The sequence below is a fragment of the Octodon degus genome, unplaced genomic scaffold (assembly GCF_000260255.1).
Source record: "Octodon degus isolate 3935 unplaced genomic scaffold, OctDeg1.0 scaffold00003, whole genome shotgun sequence".
Taxonomy (NCBI): Eukaryota; Metazoa; Chordata; class Mammalia; order Rodentia; family Octodontidae; genus Octodon; species Octodon degus.
The window spans coordinates 37059987-37078425 of record NW_004524579.1 but is presented as its reverse complement, the minus strand read 5'-3'; the positions used below and the strand labels follow the sequence as shown (position 1 = coordinate 37078425).

The 18439-nt window shown below is 44.2% G+C and overlaps 1 protein-coding gene across 4 annotated transcripts in view; it reads left to right on the top strand.

Moving 5' to 3' along the window:
- The window catches only part of Alpk2 (alpha kinase 2), a 135252-nt gene that overhangs the window by 29028 nt on the left and 87785 nt on the right, over positions 1-18439 (top strand). For 3 of the 4 annotated variants that reach the window (XM_023715306.1, XM_004623737.2, XM_023715303.1), the window contains one exon: positions 16121-17816. In XM_023715306.1, coding sequence (XP_023571074.1) covers positions 16176-17816 — 1641 coding nt within the window. In that variant the 5' untranslated portion in view covers positions 16121-16175. Of the gene's footprint in view, positions 1-5349; positions 5382-16120; positions 17817-18439 lie in introns of those variants that run through there. The other variant, XM_023715304.1, reaches the window with a different exon arrangement.

Genomic DNA, 18439 nt, shown 5'->3' with positions numbered 1-18439 from the left:
ATTTCAGAAAAGGTGGAGTAAAAACACATTCTGATTTTGTTTGTTTGTTTTTTGTCTGCTCTGGAGTGGTAATGTGTGACTGTTCCTTCTGGAGGTGCTAAGAAGCCAGGCTCAGGTCAGGGATATGGACTCTACCTGTGCAGGCAGGACAGATGCGAGGAAGGCGTGGGGAGGGCACTCACTCAGTCCAGTCCCAATTCTGACTCGTTACATAGTTCTGAGCCATTGCAGCGCTTAAAGATGTGACTTAGACTAGTGGCATGTCTCCCTCCAGGGCTCTGCTTGTGCTACTCAGACCTGGCATGGTCTCTATGAGGATCTCTCTATGCTGAACTCTCTTGCTTCCCTGCGGATTCTGCACTACTTGCCTTATCATGAGATCGCCTTTGGCCAGTCACTGTAGTGGCACTGCCTGCTCTCAGCGTGCCCTGATCTTCTTCGCTGGCATTACTATCCACTTAGCAGGACATGGTATATAGACTATCCATGTGTACACTATTTCTGCTGCACTTATATGGGCATATCAATGTACAGCAAACAATACATATTTAAGGCATTCAGTTTGATAAGCACTGAGACAGGGAAACATCTGTAGACCTATCATGGCCATCAAGATGATGGACACGTCTTTCTTTTTAGGATCCTTTTAAGATTCCTTGTACCCTGTTACAATCCCACCTTGCTGCCTTTCTGCCCACCTGTCTTCAAACAGGATCTGATCTGTTTTCTATTCCTACAGGTCTCCAGAATTTTTTCTAGAAATGAGATTATAGAGCGTGTTCTCTTCTATCTTTTCTTTCCTCCATATAATTATCCTGAGACTCATCCCTATTTTGTAGCATAGAGATAGTCCATCTTTTCTACTGGTAAGTGGTGTTCTAGTATTTCAGTGTCTGGTTTTTTAAAATTTTATTTTATTTTATAATTTCTTTCTTGCTCTCTTTCTTTTTATTTATTTATTTTTATTTCAGTGTTTGTATCTACTACAATTTGCTGTTCCCCTGACCTGTTGAAGGACACTTGGGTTGTTCCTAGTTGCAATGTTTATTGATTTCTAACTTTGTGTATTGTGACTGCCCGCTGACATGGGACTCACAGGAAGTGGAAGTGCCCAGGACACTGAACCCGTCTCATCTGTTGTTCTCTGCTGAACATCTAGCACCCGGCGCTGTGACCTTCTCAGTTGGCATTCAATAGAGATGGAGAAGAAGTTGCAAAGTGCCTGCAATGACTTGGTTCTTTTTTTCAGAGCTTTGCCAAGGGGAAGGCAGAGCCATTCCACCATACCTGGGCCTGGATTTGGTGGCAGACTGACCAATACTTTGAAGGTGCTGCTATTTAAGAATCTTGTTTAAGAAGACAAAATAGGGCTAGGGAGATAGCTCTGAAGTCTAAGCACCTGCCTGGCAAATGCAAAGATTCAGGTTTGGTCCCCAGTATCGCATGCTGTGCCAGTCCCCAGAACTGTGTTGGCCACTGAGACTGGGTGTGGTGGTGCACACCTGTAATCACAGTGCTGCAGCGGCTGAGACAGGAGGATCACTATCTGTTTGAACTATGTACTGAGACCCTGTACCAAACAACTAAATGCATAAAAGATTTAAAAAAAAAAGAAGACAAAATAATTGCAAAAAGCCTCTTGCAGTGGCTCCATGTTATTGGTCAGTTTTCTCATGACTGGAACCAAAGAGCTGATGCCCACACCTGGAAGGTGCAGAGGTTCAATTCAGCTCAGCTGTTGAGCAGAATCAGACCATGGTGGGCTGGGTCCAGGGCAGAAAGGCTTGGCAGAGCAAAGCTGTGGGTGAGGTGGGTGTCAGTGAGAAACATCCCTCCCAAGGTGGGCCCACAGTGACCCGCTTCCAACCAGGCTCCACTGCCTAAGAGCGCATTCAGCCATGACCCTGGGTGGATTAATCCACCAGCTACAGCCCCCCATTATTCAGTCCCTTCTCCAGGAGTCTCTGAATCCAGCCAAGTGGACAACTAAGGCTTAATTGGTGTGCTCCATTTGCATTGGTGGGATGGCCGTGCTTCCGATTATTATGTGGCTGCTCCCTTCTGTTCTTGTCATTATCCATCCTGGGCTGCTGCCGCAGCAGGTGAAGCCTTTTGCCCCAATTCCAGCTGTTCTCTGGCATCCCTAGCCCTAGCCCCGCCCTTGCCCAACGCGGAACTGCCCCCACCAGGCCCTCCTACTTTTGTGTCTGCTGCTTTGCAGTTACTCCTTCACCTACCTCTGCCCAGTGGGCACCAAGGGATGGCAAGGAGGTAGAGGCATAATGAGATGTTGGGTTGAGAAGAAAACAAAGGCAAGGAGGTCCTGACAACAGATCAGCAGGCAGAGAGAAGCAGTTAGGTTACAGCGAGTTTCCTTCCTGACATAGGTCTCTGAGCTATCTTTTTATCTTCTACTTTTTGTGCCATTGGGTGGAACTTAGGTCCTTGTGCATGCCAGTGAGCTAGACTTTGAGAGAAATGTTCTCTATTTTGCTTTTGTTTGTTCCCCTGCCTGGGTCCAGCAATTTAAAGCTATTATTTTTCCCCAGACCCTTTTTTTTTTGAGATAGGGTTTAGGAACTTTCTGCCCAGTCTAGGTTGGAGCTTGTTACCCTCCTGTCTCAGCCTCCCACCAGGCTGAGATGATAGGTGTGTGTCACCAGATCTGGCAAATTAAATTTTTTTAAAGCAAAACTGACTATTATGAGCTACAGAGTCAGTTGCATGTAAGAGCTACTTGCCAGGCACAGAGGAAAAACTCAATCCAAATTATATAGCAAATCAAGTGACAGCTGGTATTTTGCTGAGAATTTAATGAGGAGACTTTTGCTTTCCATAGAATAGCTGGTGTCACAGAGCTGGAAAGGACTCTTAGGACTTGCTCCTTGATGTTGGACATCAGCATCCTCAGGGAGCTTGTTAGAAAGGCAGAATCAATCTCCAGTTGCAGGCCAAGCCAATCCAAGCCTGTACTTTAATGAGCTCCCTGGGGGTTAGTAAGCTGCCTGACGCATGAGATGCCCTACTGTAAAGATCAGTCCACTCCAGGATACATATGACACCCAAGTAACTTAAAACATATTAACTCAAATACCCACCACCTCAAGAAATTCTGCTTTTTTTGGTCAAATCTAGTTGTTTTTTAGTTTACTCTTTCTACTGTGTTTTCTAGTTTCCCAAGGTCCAGAAAGATCATGGGCCTGTCTAAAGTAACACAGCTATCAAGGAATAGCTCAGGAAAAAAAAAAAAAAAAAAAAGGAACAGCTCAGCTCAGAACCCAAAGATTCCGTTACAGTTTTCACTGCAGCTCAGCTAACAAGTCCTGTCCTCCAACAAAGTCTGCTAATGTGCATACTGAACTGTAGCTCAAAAGTAGTGGCCATTAAAGCTTTCTTCAAATAGGTGAGGGTCAACTATGTGCCAGGCACCATTCTAGATCCTGGGGGTGCAGCAGTGAACGTGGAGCCCCTGGTCCCCTGGGACTGGAATACTATGTGGAGCCGGGCCTTCAACACACCAGCGTCTGTGCAAGGAGTCATGTGAGAAGAAGGAATATCAGGGAAGGATGTCTCTCTGATGGGTCCTGTGAACAGAAGGGTGAAAGGGAACAGAGGGAAAGTGATATAGTTCTTACCTGGGGAAGAATTCTTGTCAGAAGGACCAGCAAGGGCAGAAGCCCTTGATTGGGGAGTATGCCAGGCCTCTGCGGCTGAGTCCAGCATGTGAAAGGGAGATTGCAGGGCCTGTCACTCAGGTTTACTGTGAATAAGAGGGGACTTGCTGGTGGATTCTCAGCCAGAGACGTGATACTTTCTGGCTTGGTTATAAGAGGATAACTGTGGCAATAGTGCTGTGAATGTGCCATCTGCAGACGCATCAGGGGACATCCAGGATGCCCCACAAGCACCTACTGCAGGAATGCTGATGAGGTGATGGTGGTTCCAACCAGGGGGGCTTCAGAGAAGGTGGCAGGAGGCAGCCGGACGCTGGCTGTATCTGGCAGGATTGCTGTGTTTTTTTGTTTTTAATTTGTTTTGTTTTTAAATTTTTTTAATGTATTTGGTATAGAGTCTCACTAGGCAGTTCAGATTGGAAGGGATCCTCTTGTTTCAGCCTCCCCAGCGCTGACATTACAGGTGTGAACCACCACGGCAGGCCTTAGGAGTTGCTGTTGGAATGGACATAGAAGGGAGTGAAAGTGGACTTTAGGGTTTGAGGCTGAGCTGTTGGTGGGATGAAATTGCAGGAGTTCAGAATAGGATGCAGGCTGCGTAGCAACATGCAGTTTGGTTTGGGTGTTTGATGAAATAGCAGTATTAGACCTCCAGAAGTCTATGTCATCTTCCTTTTACAAAGCACACTGGGCCCTCTGGCGAGTGACACTTGTGCTACTGAGCACTGTGACCACCTGCTGTAACCTGTGTGGTGGGTGCATTCTTCCTAGCCTCTGAGAAGAATGCTGAGCCTGTCATAGATCAGATTCACAATTTAATTTAGGATTTAAAGACTATTGTCATAATGACCTGGAACTTTCTGGGACATTATGTTAAGCTGGTGGTCTTTTAGGTGCCGAAGGGGATTGTTTCTAATTACCTTGAGTTCTCTTCTGGTAAGAATGGTCAGTTATCTATTTACTAAGCCTACAGGATTTTTTTTTTTCCTGTCTAAAATCGTTTTGCTCATTTCTTGTTCAAAGAATCTCTAGCATGTCTGTAAAGCCCCCAGGGTCTCAGAGAGCTGTCAGAATCGAAGCGCTGCTGTGTCCAGTGGGAGCTGTCAAGCCACTCCCCATGCATTTTCTAGAAAAACATCTCTCACTCGCTGATGCCCGGAGCTCAATTTCTGTGGAACAAAGATCTAATTCATCCAGCCCGGTGCTTCTGAGCTCTGAGTGTACATTAGAATTCTCTGGATGTCACCTTTCCTGTGAGATACTTCTTGATAGTTAAGTTTTCTGGTGGGGCCCTGACATTGATATATTTTTTTTCCTATGAAATACACTTTGTATTGTAGAGCAGTTTTAGGTTCATACCAAAACTGGGCAAAAGGCCTCAAGATTTTTTTTTGCGATATCTCCTTCCCACACAGGCACAGTCTCCCCCATGAACTGTGTCTCCATCAGGGCTGCACCTTTATTGCAATCTAGGAGCCTAGACTGGCACATCACTGCCCCCCAAAGCCCATAGCAGACACAAGGGCTCACTCGTGGGGTTGTCAGAAAACTTCATGACATGAAACTGCCATTTGTATTGTGAAGCATAGTTCTTCTGCCCTAAAAATCATCTGGAACTGGTATTTCCAAAAAGCACTCTAATTTATTCTAATGTTTATCTCAGGCTGAAAACAAAGATTTCCTGCTTATTATGTGCCAGACCTTGCTGTAAGTACTTGATAGAAATTATCTTCCTTCACCTGCATGTCACTCCGACGGTTACTGTCCAGAGTCAGTAAGCTATGGGCTTTGGGGGGGCAGTGATGTGCCAGTCTAGGCTCCTAGATTCCAATAGTAGCTGGGCTGGCATGTAATCTCAGGCCTGCTGGCTGGTAAGTCTGTCCCTTAGCCACAGTGCTGTCTGAATTTGCCATCTGCTCAGAATCTAACATGGAGCTGTACATGGTGGGACATCCCTTATAATCTTAGCACACTGGGAAGCTGAAGCAGGAAGATCACAAGTTCAAACCTAGACCAGGGAACTTAGAGACTGAGTAAGACCCTGTCTCAAAAAAGGGGGGAGCAGGCGGGCAAGGTTGACAGAGTCTTTTTACCAAGGTGGTGCTAAAGGAATAGAAGGAAGCCCCTGCCCCTCCCAAAGCTGAAGCCAAAGCAAAAGCTTTGAAGGCCAAGAAGGCTATGCCAAAAGGCATCCACAGTCACAAAAAGAAAATACAAACATCACCCACTTTCCACCATCCCAAGATACTGCAGCTCCAGAGGCAGCCCAAATACCCTTGGAAGAACACCCCCAGGAGAGACAAGCTTGACCTCTATGCCATCATCAAGTTCCCCCTGTCAGCCAGGAAAAAGATTGAGGACGACAACATACTCGTGTTCATTGTGGATGTCAAAGCCAATAAGCACCAAATCAAACAAGCTGTGAAGAAGCTCTGTGACATCAATGTTGCCAAGGTCAATACCCTAATCAGGCCTGATGGAGAGGGAAGGCATATGTTCAACTGGCTCCCGATTATGATGCATTGGATGTTGCCAACAAAATTGGGATCATCTACATTGAGTCCAGCTGGCTAATTCTAAATATATACTTTTTTCCCCAGTAAAAATAAAAGAAAAAGAAGAAAAAGAAAAAGAAAAAAAAATTACACTTGAATGAAGAGCAAGAGCAATCTTCCCTGCAGCTTCTTCCTGTTGTGGAGTCTCTGAGACTTTATTTGTGCCTTGCTCAGAAGTCCCTTCCAGCCCATCACTTGTCCTCAGGCCGCCTCTTCCTCCAGCCTGGCACTCCCACACCAGCTTATGGCTTTGCTGACCCTCACAAATGACCTGCCCATTCCAGCTCCTATATATGTGCCTGGAATGACCTCTTCTCCTTCCCACCCAGCCAAATTTTAATCCAGCTGGGTTCAAGTTCCATGTGCTGGCTGTGTTCCCTGAAGATCCAGGACATCCTGATCTCTGTCTTCCTAACCACCAGAAACACTCACTGCCTCAACTGTGCTTTTTGGAACTCTAAAACACTGGAATGTACAAATCACATACTGCTCCCTATTTAATACCTGGAAGCCTGGTGTCTTGGCAGTGTTGACAGCCCCACTAGGGAAGGAGCCAAGTCCGATATACTAATTTCTGGTTTCCTTTCTGAAGCCCTGTGCAGTGAGCCAGACATAAACAGTTAGCCATTGGGAGAAGAGGGCGTTCCGGCTCCTCAGGACCATAGGCTGCATCAAATATGGAAAACAAGGGCGTTCCCTCCCCATCCCTGGTTCCTGCTGTAAAGTGCAGTGAGCACTTCAGAATCTTGGTTGTTTCACCCTAAGTGGCTATCTGATCTCCTTCTGGTGAACTGGATACTATGGTCGAAACCCTTCAGTTTGGGATGGGAAAACCTCTGTTTGGGCTCTGCCACCTTTCTCTGCATGTGACAAGAGCCCCTGATTCACCTGGGTTAGACTTAGTTTTCCTCACAGGGCTCCTGTCTCTGCTATCTGAGTTTATTAAAAGCAACCCTTTTCACAGTTTCAGTTATCCTGTAGTAAATGGTGAGGTTGCCCTATCTGCCTGCCTATCTCTCCCTGATATTGCAAGTAAAAAAAAAATGTTAACCTTTCCTTGAAATGGTCTAGAGATTTGTTACCTCCTCCCATCTTTAGGCTGTTCCTCTTGCCTGGAAGGATTGCTTCCTCCCTACCCCACATGCGTGCCATCTTCCCTGCCCGTCATGCTAGGCCTATTTCAGCTGCTAGGTTGCATAGGAAATCTTCCCTCTCCTTCTTGCCCTTCACCTTGAATCCCCATAATTGGCATGCTTTTTAGTGGTGCTTAGCAACACTGTCCCGTATTATATCTATTTGTATGGACATTTCATTTCCCTTATTGGAAGGAAGCGCTCAAGGAATGGGCCTAGAAATTAGGTATCATTATCCTTTATACAGTGGCTGACAAGTGCCTTATATAGAGTAGACATTTCCTTTTTTTCTAAAGCTACATAATTTAAAACAAATAACCCTTCCCTTGGCCCCATACTCAACATCTGCAAAATGTATCATCTCTGCATCCATTTCTATCTAGCCTGGAAGATAAAGCCACTTTTAAGCATTTAGTTCAGGGTTATGTAGGTGACTGAGCCAAGCAGCAAACAGTGAGTGTTTTTTGTTTTTGTTTTTTTTTTTTTTAACTTTTCTCATTGGTGAGAAAAACAAAACAAACAAACAAAAAACCCCCAACACTCAAGATTAAAGGAGGAAAGCTTTAGTTCTGCTTAATTTTGGAGAGGTTTCAGTCCATAGTTGGCTGGCTCCAAGGCAGGGTAGCATGGCAGGGGGGCACTGCAGGGGAGAAATAGTTCATGACAAGAAGGCAGGAGACACCAAAGTAGAAAGCAGCAGCAGCAGCGGCAGCAGTCTGCCTCTCACTTTTATTTTGGGCAGTGCCATCCACACCCAAGGTGAGCCTTCCCATTATCCATAACCAGAACTATGCTAAACCAATCAGTCAACTAATTTAGCAACCATGCACCCTTAATCCCATCATCACACCCTTAATCCTAGCATCACATCTTTAATCCCAGCACCACACACCCTAGATCTAGCCACCTCTGAAAAGCCTCACCTATGACTGCAAGAGGCCTTGGGGGAGACATCTAGATACAAGCCATAATATGGGGGTTTGCCTAAAGATTAGCATTCACAGGAAGTCCCCGACTCCTGCATTACAGAGATAAATGAAAGAGCAAAACTAGTAGTTCTGGGTCACAGGTCACAGAACAGAGGCTGGGACCGGAGCGGCTGTTCTATGGGACGTGCAGCTGCAAAAGAGGTGCAGCTCCTCCCAGAAGGCCCCTTGAACTGCATTCTCCCTTCTCCCCACCCTGCAGTCTTTTCTCTTTGGTCAAAAGCAGCAGGAAGCAATGGCCATGGGAATTGGGGAGTTGCAGACTCAAGGCACTGGGGGTGCAGGGCAAAAGGGCAAAAAGACCAAAGAGGGTAACAGATCACTGGCCCACACACAGCTCTGATGTCCCTTTTGGCTCTTAACCCATCTGTTACTGAACAAATTACTGAATATATTGGTTAAATGCACAAGGAATCTCATTTGTTTTGAAACATATCTAGTGACTTATAGAAAACATGATTAAAAAAAATTCTGCCTGTTTTTAGTATTACAATTCTTCCTGTGGGCTTGGAAAATATGCCAAAGCCTTGGTCTGGGACACAACTTGATGGTCTTGTGCTTAGCATACATGAGTTCTTGGGTTCAAATCTCAACACAAAACAAAGCAGCGGAACCAGCAGCAGCGGCAATAACAACACCTCCCTAAGCCTTTCTCATTCCTTCAGTTATTCTGAATAATTTAATTATGATCATTGGCGGCAGCAGTTAGGCAGGTAATAAAATATAGACACTTTGGTCTAAGATAATACTATGACCTTAACCTGGTGCTATGCCCAAGGGAAGGACACAGATCAGATGTCATCATGTAATTATTTATTGAGCAGCTGCCCCACCACCGGTGGCAGGGACAGGCAAGGCTGTGACAATTCACAGCCACACTGGGAAGCTTCAGTGGCCTCCCTATCCCACATTCCTGGCCGTATGGGTTAAGGCCCTGCAAACATTTCTTTCCCAGATCTTGGTTTCCTCCTGGAAAGTGGGATGCATCATAAAGTGAAATGCTGTGGTGGAGGAGGATGGCTGTATAATATAAACAATGCAGAGGAAATTCCCAGTCTTACCTCTAGCCAATACTTTCAGCTTCTCCTATAGACAGTACTTGGCCTCTTGAATTGCAGCAATTTTAGTATTGCTGCTAGAGTGATTTGGGAGCTGGGCAAGGGCCTCAGGCAAACAATAGACAAAAGCATCAATGTTTGGGAAAAATCTTTTTTTTTTCCTGTATACATACAAGAATACTTGTCCTGATTTTGTTTTATTTTGCTAGTAGAATCACCTATCTTAAAAGATAGTGGGATGTATGAATGATGCATGTGAAAATACCAAGGGCATTATTAATAATGATGATGATTGGGGTTGAAATATAGGGTTTGAAAAGCATATCAATTTTGGTGAGCACCTTATGCTGGTGACTAGAGAAAAACTGATCACTATTCTGTCTTCTTTTTGTACTTGTTATATTCTGTTTCCCAACCCCTTGTCATCGTGTTCCTACTTGACACAGTTAGTAGTCTTCCAGACTCTGGTCTCTCTTACATTCTTTACCTCTTGCTCCTGAAGCACAGTATCTTGCAAAGTTGGCTGGCTCCTGAGGAGCTTCTTGTATTAGCCTTTCCAGAATTGGCAGAACCAGTCTCTTGCTTCCCCAAATTAAACCACTTAGGTGTAGGCAAATATTGGATCATAATCTCCAGGGGTGGAGCCCAGATGTGGGTCTTTTCCCTCGCTTACAAATCATGAAAACAAGAAGATTAAATCATCTGCCTAAGAACATGCAGAATGGTCCTACCAAACAAAAGCAGCCAATCTGCTGCCTAACATGGCACATATATGATCATACCAAGCAAAATAGCCAGTGCTCTTGGTTACGGCTCAATTTAACCTTCAGAGTCCATTTAACCTTCAGGGTCCAGCAGCCTGTGGGAGGCTGCTGCGTATTACAACTTCCCTTGATGAGTAGCTTAAGACAGAGGTTCTCCAAGTCCGTTCTATGGACCTCCAGCCATTCCTAAACTCTTTTGGGGGAATCTGTAAGGCCGAAACTATTACTGTAAAAGTACTTGAACATTCTTTGCCCTTTTCTGTGTTGGCATGAACACTGATGGTAAAAAGCAATGGAGGGTAAGTCTCTGGGAACCGTTGCATGAGTTAAGGCGATGGCCCTGAACTGTACTTGTCACAGAATTCTTCACTGCCATATGTTATGGGTACAAACAACAAACAGTATTACTTAATACTATCCTTGCTGCATTAATAAAAAATGCTAATTTTATTAAATCTAGGAAATGCAATAAAAGCCTTTTTAATCCCCACTTAATCAAATGGGAAGCACACACAAGGCTGGGCTTCCTTGAGGAGAGGACAGAACAGTGTCTGTAGTGACTTGCAAGCTGTTCTCACTACTTGTTTTCAGAGCACAATTTTTACTTGAGAAAACAAAGGACAAATGGCATTGCTTTGAAAAGTGAAAAGAGTAAACCTAGCATTTAAAGAAAAACTAAGTATCTGTTGCTAGTGATCCAAAACTTTAAATCTAGACAAGCACATATGCCACCAGGCCAACTGATCTCCAGATCCATACATTTTCCTTAAAGTGCCATGATTTTGTTTTTCTTTATAGCTGAATAATTTTTTCATTTTGTATATAGACAGTGCTATATTTTCTTTATTTAGTCATCTACTTATGGACTTCTTCCATATCTTGGGTATTATATATTGTGAGACAATAAACATAGATATGCAGACTTCAAAAAAAAACCCCCCAAAACAAAACTTTAAATCTGAACTTTAAAACTATCTTTACCACCTTCTCTGAACAGGGAACTTCCAATTTTATCAAGTTTTTTTTTTGCTTCTTTTTTCTATCTCCTCTTGTATCTACATAAGGTCAGATTTTTTTCGTATATACTTCAATCAAAATAATATATTGTATCACACTGAACGTAGAAATAGATAAAAAGCTCCAACTGTCTTTTATTAAGTTTCATATTAAAGATATGTGAAAAACTGTAAACCAATGTCATTTCCAAATTTTGCTTTCTTTTAGAAAAATGTAGTCTCCATAAACATGTCATTTCCTCTGGCCATTGGTAATGTGCAATGAATTTTTTACAATTTTAAAATAAATTAATAAATTTAAACACTTTTCTGCTTCAGCACTGTAAATAATCATAGACATACTCTGCAGTTTTTAGTTATTTTTAGGCGTATAAAGGAATCCTGGTAACCAAGTGCTTTTAAACCTTTTGGTTTAGACTGACTCTAGTGGTTCACACTCAGAAGAAGCTTCATGAACTTATGGTAACATGAACCTCTTTTACTTTAAGAAGGAAATGATTAGCTTAAAAAGAACTTAGAAAATTCAAGCAGGATTTTCCAAGCAGGATAGAAAAATGCTACTTCTTTTCCTGGCCCAAAGAAAAGACAGGCAAGGAGAGAACTCAGTTAATTATTCAGGAATTTCTTCCTGGATGATTTTGAGTTGTTGTCAAATTGCTGTGGTACACACAGGTCTCTGCTAGTAGGGTATAGAGATTCCACACTTGTTATGGTTTGTATCCAGTTGTCCCCTCAAAGCCTCATGCAGTCATGGGGTGGCTTCTGGAGTTTGTGATTGATTCTTCATCCAGTGTTGGGATTACAGGTGTGACACCACACCCTGGCCCTGGAGTGGGTAGTCTGCATTATAATGTAAGAAGGGAAGAGAGGTTAGCTAGCTGCCTGTGCTTCAGCCCCTTCCTTTGCTGTTTTGCTCTTTGCCACTGCCATGAACGTTGTCCTCTTCCATGTGTCATTCTGACTTGGAGCCAGCTGAGAATGGACTGAAATCTTCACTAACTCTGAGCTAAATGAACCTTTTTTTCCTTCATTTTGGGTGTTTGGTATTTGGTCCCAGCAATGAGAGAAGAGTAACTCAGACAACACTCCCACCCAATTCACATCTGTTAGCTGCCACCACTGAGGTCCCTTCTGTGAGCTCTTCTTTTTCCAGGGTGTACTGTACAACTTAGCATGGTACTGAACTGCAAGTCTCTCTGAAAACTTCAGGGGCATACATGATATTTCATACATCTTCTCAGCTTCTTATGGGTTCTTAACAAAATGCTGGGCACCAGCACATACTCCACACAAGCTTGCCAGCTTACCAGTCAAGATGAAGGGAGAATAAAAACACTCCATTTATATGTTTCTCTGCATCCTGCCATTTCCTTCTCTGAACGCCAGTTTTGTAAGAGCATATGCAGACCTAAGCTTCAGAGCCAGAGGCTCTGCTTTTATCTGAGCTCTACCACTTCCAGGATGAGTCACCTGGGGAGCTGTTTCTTGATCCCCTTGAGGACAGCTTTGTACACGCTAAGTTGCTAGACTTTGTTTAACCTAGAAGGCATTCAACAGAGGTTGGGTTCTGTATTGGTCAGTTTTTCACTGCTGGGACAAAATATCTGACTATACAACATAAAAGAGAAAAGATTTATTTTGGCTAACAGTTTCAGAGGTCTCCGTCCTTGACTGGTTGGCCCAAAGGCAGAAGCATGAGGGCAGAAGGACATGGTGGAGCAAGGCTGCTCACCTCATAGCAGTTGGGAAGCAGAGAGTCAGGAAACATGACTTTGATGGCACAGCCCCAGTGACCTATGTCCTCCACGGAAACCCCACCTCACTCAGCTATGAACCCATCAGTGGGTTGATCTATTGATGAGGTACTGCTCTCGTGATTGAACCACTTTTCCAAAGTTCATCTTCTCTGGGCAAATGAGATCCAAAGCATAATAGTTTCCTTATCTGATTTCCCCCTTTTTCTGTAGGATGCTTGTAATTATCAAGAAGGTGCTGACCACAAAGTATAGCTCAAAGCATTCATTAGCTGCTGAGAAGTTAACTGTGTCTGGTTCAGTCCCTTTTCCTCTGTGTTCAGTATACTTAGAATGGACAGTACACCTTATTCAGCCAAAACACATGTGCTGTAAAATTACTTATCACTAAATCATGACAATGTCACATCTGTTTATTTAACCATCAAGTTAATACATTTAGCCCAGTTATTTTCTCTATATTTTCCTAAAATACTTTTTTATTTTCCTTGGATTGAGACTCATCTATTCTCCTTCTTTCCATTTAGACCACTGTGCCTTCCAGCCTTATTTTCTTCCTTTCCTTTCTCTATTTTCTTTACAAGTCATGGTTGATTTAGGGTAGGCAGTTTTCTAGCAAAAAATCAATAGTCTATATGAATCAGGAAATCTAAATTGCCTAGGATTTTCCTGTGGCCCACAGTGTTCTTTTATCTTCCATGGAAACTCATAATTTAGAACAAATTTCCAAGAATTCACTGAGGGCTCAGTGATAGAATGCTTGCCTAGTATGTGTGAGGCCCTGGTTCTATCCCAAGCATTGGTAAAACAAAATGAACAAATAAAAAAAAATTATTGAAAAGTTTCTTGAAGGGAATGATGCATATAAAGAAAAACTGCAGCAGGGATCACATTTCCTCAACTAAAGCTATTTGGTCTTTCTCTGCCTCTTAGTAGCAAAGAATTGAACGTAGAGTCTTGTGAGTGTGCTGGACAAGTGCCCTACCTCTGAGTGCCCCAGCCCAAAACCTACAGCTTTAACTGAGAAGATCACAGGCTAATTAGTGAGGATGAAGGAATTCCCCAAAAAGGCTAGGACAATTCATATTAGAATAACTCAGGGTCTTTAAAAACACATCCTTAGAGACTGGGTATGGTGGCACACACCTGTAATCCCAGCACTTGGAGGGCTGAAAAAACAGGAGGATCACTGTGAGTCTGATCTGTGGAATGAGACCCTATAGATCCTGTACTAAAATACATAATAAATGAATAAATAAATATAAAAGTAAAAACACCTCCTTAGTTCCTTTACCCAAGGATTCTGATTTAGGAATTTGAAGTTGAGTTCACTGATAATTCTTCTGCACACTTCTGAAGAACCAGTTTGACACTTCCACATTCTCAAAGCGTATCTGGCATAAAGCCATTTCATGCTGATTTTATCATTCCACATTGATTTTATCATTTTGCTTGTAAAATGGACAGAAACAAACACTTTCTTCCAGAAAGTTGCCTAAAATTTCAGTCTCCCTGGCTGAGGCAGAACCAGACATCAGCTATGGGTCATGGCCAAAATTGAAGCAAGATATTCTTGGTAGGGGCCAGGGAGATGGCTCAGTGGAATAAGTGCTTCCTTGGCAAGCGCAACAGCCTGAGTTCAATCCCCGGTTCCGAAAAAAAAAAACCTAAAAGATATTCTTGGCATTGGAGTTCACCTCTGATTTCTGAAAATGAGGTCCAGGTGAGCAGCCACCCCATGGTTGAGGGCCGACAGGTAAGTATGGCCTTGAGAAGGCAAAGGGCTCCCTCCAGTGAGGAAGGGCGAGGACAGAGAGGGTGGCGTTGGAGCTGTCTATGTTGAACGCTGCCCCTTCCGAATTAGATATTGTACATATTTTAACATTTGCAAAACACAATAATGGGGCTGGTGAGATGGCTCAGTGGTCTAAAGCACCTACCTAGAACAAGCATAGCAAAGCACAGGGACCGCGGTTCAATCCCCCAGCACCACATGCCAGCCAGCACCGCCCCCGGTGGGCTGAGCTGGCCACACACACACACACACACACACACACACAAATAAATGATGCGCATAATGTGAAATTGGAGCAAAGTTCTCACTTCCTTAGAGAAAAAGATGTAGTCTTTTAGAGAGCTGTCAATAAAGATCTAAGTATTGCTTCTAAGGGCAAGCCAGCCCCAAAGCTCTGAGTCCTGAAAGTGCTTACTGACATTTTCTTTCTTTCTTTTTCTTTTTTTTGGTGGGGAAATGTGTACTGGGAATTGAACTCAGGACCTTTAACTTGCCAGGCAGGCATTGTGCCACTGGGCTATATCCCCAGCCCTGACATTTTCATATGCATAGATGGATGGTGCATGGTGAGAATGCAATATACACAACATATGGACCAGCTTTTTTTGGGAATTCTGAGCTTTGGAGAGGACCCTACCACAGCCTGCAGTAACATACAGCAGGTTCCAGCTCCAGGTGGATCCAGGCGACAAAGGACAGAGAGAGCCACAGAAGCACAGCTCCTAGAACAGGGAGAGCTGGCTCAGTCTGATCCAGGATTTTGTTCCTTCCCTGCTGGGCCAAAGCCAAACACCTGGCTCCATGTGTGTTAATCAGGATGACATGTGGACCTGGGTTTCCAGCCAATGGGGCTCATGGTTGTGATTTAGATCTTTTAGTCACCTCAAATTAGGGAAGGAATGTTACCCTCTCTCATACACATAATCCTGTTATGGTATTGTCTTTACAACCTCCTGGCTAGAAACAAACCTTACTAGCATGGTCTTAAAAAGAGCTATTATTGACAGCGTTCCACCACATGAGATAGAATACCTTAGTTATTTGTGTATAACATCTCTCTCCAGGAAAAATAATATTCTTTCAAAGTCCTACAACATAAAAATAACTTTAGAGGAGAGAAGAAACTAAAATATAAAGTATCTTTTCTGTTCGTCCAAGTAAATCTCAGTATATTTAAACTGAAGTGCGATCAGGAAAACTGGGTTTCTCAGGATCTCAGCACTAGAAGCAGCCAGAGCCCAGGGCCAGCTGTCCCTAGCCACAAGCTCCTTCCCAGGAATACAACAGATCTGAACATGCAGTACAATGAATGCCATCTTCTAATGAGTCACACTGTGAAAAACATTGTTATGCCCAAACTCACCTATGTGTTCTCTTCACCCTAGCTGTACCAGAAGTGATGCTGCCACTTATCAGATCTCTGCTAGAAGCTGCCTGGGGATGATTTGCTGCTCTGCCTCCATCGAGGTCGAGTGCCCCGCAGAGAACCCACAGCAGCCTCCTAACCTGGGAGATGGCAGGGATGCAGGCTGGAAACATGGAACAGAGACCTGTGAGAAGGGATGCACAAGCCCAACCCAGGGGAAGGAACACCGCTCTACAGAAGAACAAAATATGTCCATGGCAGCTCCATCATTCGGAGCTGATTCCTCCCCACCCAACCTCAACAGCTTATGCGACCCCCAGTTACTGGCCAATAACGACATTGCTGAAGCCAGGTCAGAAGATCCTCTGGATGAAGAAACACAGCTAGCAGCAGAGATTTGTGATCCAAATAACACAGAAGAAAATTTCCTTAATTCAAATAATATTTCCTCAAACCACCACAGTGCAGTACCTCCTCCAGTTGCACGGTTAATGGATGACAGCCTAAATGATGGCCCTAATGACCAAGTCTTAACCTCAGGTCATCAAAAGCCCAAAGCTCAGAAATACATCAGCTTCAGCCTTCCGCTGTTGGAGGCAGCTGCAAGCATTTGCCCAGGTGAGAGCACTTGGATCAACAAGCAGCCCAGTCCCCAGGTTTCCAGCGAGGACTCTGACAGCGATTATGAACTTTGTCCGGAGATAGTCCTAACTTACACTGAGGAGTTTTCAGATGATGACCTGGAGTATCTGGAATGTTCCGATGTTATGACGGATTACTCTAATGCAGTTTGGCAAAGGAGCCTGCAGGGGAGTGAGCATGTTTTTTTATTAGAAAGCGATGACGAAGAGGTGGAATTCAGTGAGTGTATCCTAGGTGGGTGTGAGCACTTCCTCCGTGAAATGGGTTGTGGTCCTTGGGTGTCGGGTGACACAGGGCCTATGGATGCCACCACTGGCTTCTGTGCTTATCAGTCACAATCCCAAGAAGTGGGGGTCAGGAGCAGCAATGCCTCCAGCCACACTCCACTGTCCCTGAGCACAGGGATGGCTCTTACTCTTGGACCTCGCCAGGATGGAATGACTACGGTGACAGGGCAAGAGAGTTGTCCACTCCCCACTGCTTCTGAGGCTGCTGAGAATGATTGTCCAGGAATTCAAGAAGAAACCAGAGACAGCCTCCAAGCAGGAGAGGAATTTGCCAGTGACAATCTGCAAGCTATGGATAAAGTGGCAACAGAGCTGGAGATGAAGCCCTTGTCTGGGGGGTTGGAAAGGCCAGGGATGAAGCATAGTTTGGAGACCATGGTGGAGGGAAAAGCAGAAGAAAAGGACCTAAGCAGCCAAAGAAGCAGCCAGAAATCTGCCAGGGGGCGGCGACCCCGAGTGAAAGGAAAAGCCAGGAAGCTGACCCTGAACGAGAGTGCAGCAGCAGGCACCCGGAATCCTCCTCCCAAGGGACCCACTCAGGCTTCACTGATGCGGAGCCATCAAGAAGAGGCTCCTCGTGCCACAGCAGGCATTCCTGGCTGGAATTCCCACTTCCTTGAGGGAGAAAGTGCTATTTTGTCTCCTGCAGAGCAAGACACAAAAACCTTACAACCGTTGGCAGGCTGGCTGTCCAAGGAAGGGGACACAGCCTTCCAGGGGGAAAGGCTGAGTGTCAGTAACTTACTTGAAACAAGCCAGGCTCCAAACCAGAATGACCATCCACAGGTAAGACCCATTTTTAAAACTTATAAGAGAAAAAGTGGTGTGTGTGTGTGTGTGTGTGTGTGTGTGTGTGTGTTTCCCTTCACTTCACCACTGGAATTCCTGCCACATAATGTAAATCAAAATAAGCCTCCCAGGACCGTAAAGGTACTTGTAAATGACAGCGGCTGCTGCTAGGAAGGAAATCTCGTTTTGAAAAAAGTCCCAGATAAACCCTAAGCCATCCTAATTATAGCAAAACACTGATAGAAGCAAGAGGCATTAATGGGACAGTCTGGACAGCTGGAAAAAGAAATCTGATATTTTGTCCACTGCATGTGCTTTACTAGGCAAGTTTCGCTCTTCAGAAAGTTTCTAGAGCAAATGTTTTGAGTGTAGCCTTAAAGGGAAAAAATATTATTTTTGGTCATTTTGGGGGTACACTTCGAAAATGGCACGTTGGGGCTTTAATCAGAACTCATAGTACAAACAAAAGGACACCTATGTCTGAAGGACCTACAGGATCCGCTTGTAATGCTGGAGAAAGTAAACAAAGTCAGTTGTGCGGCAATGAGGGGATGTTTTTGATTGGCTATTCGATTTATTTTGCTTTTCTGAGACCACAAAATATAAAAGAAGCCAAAAAA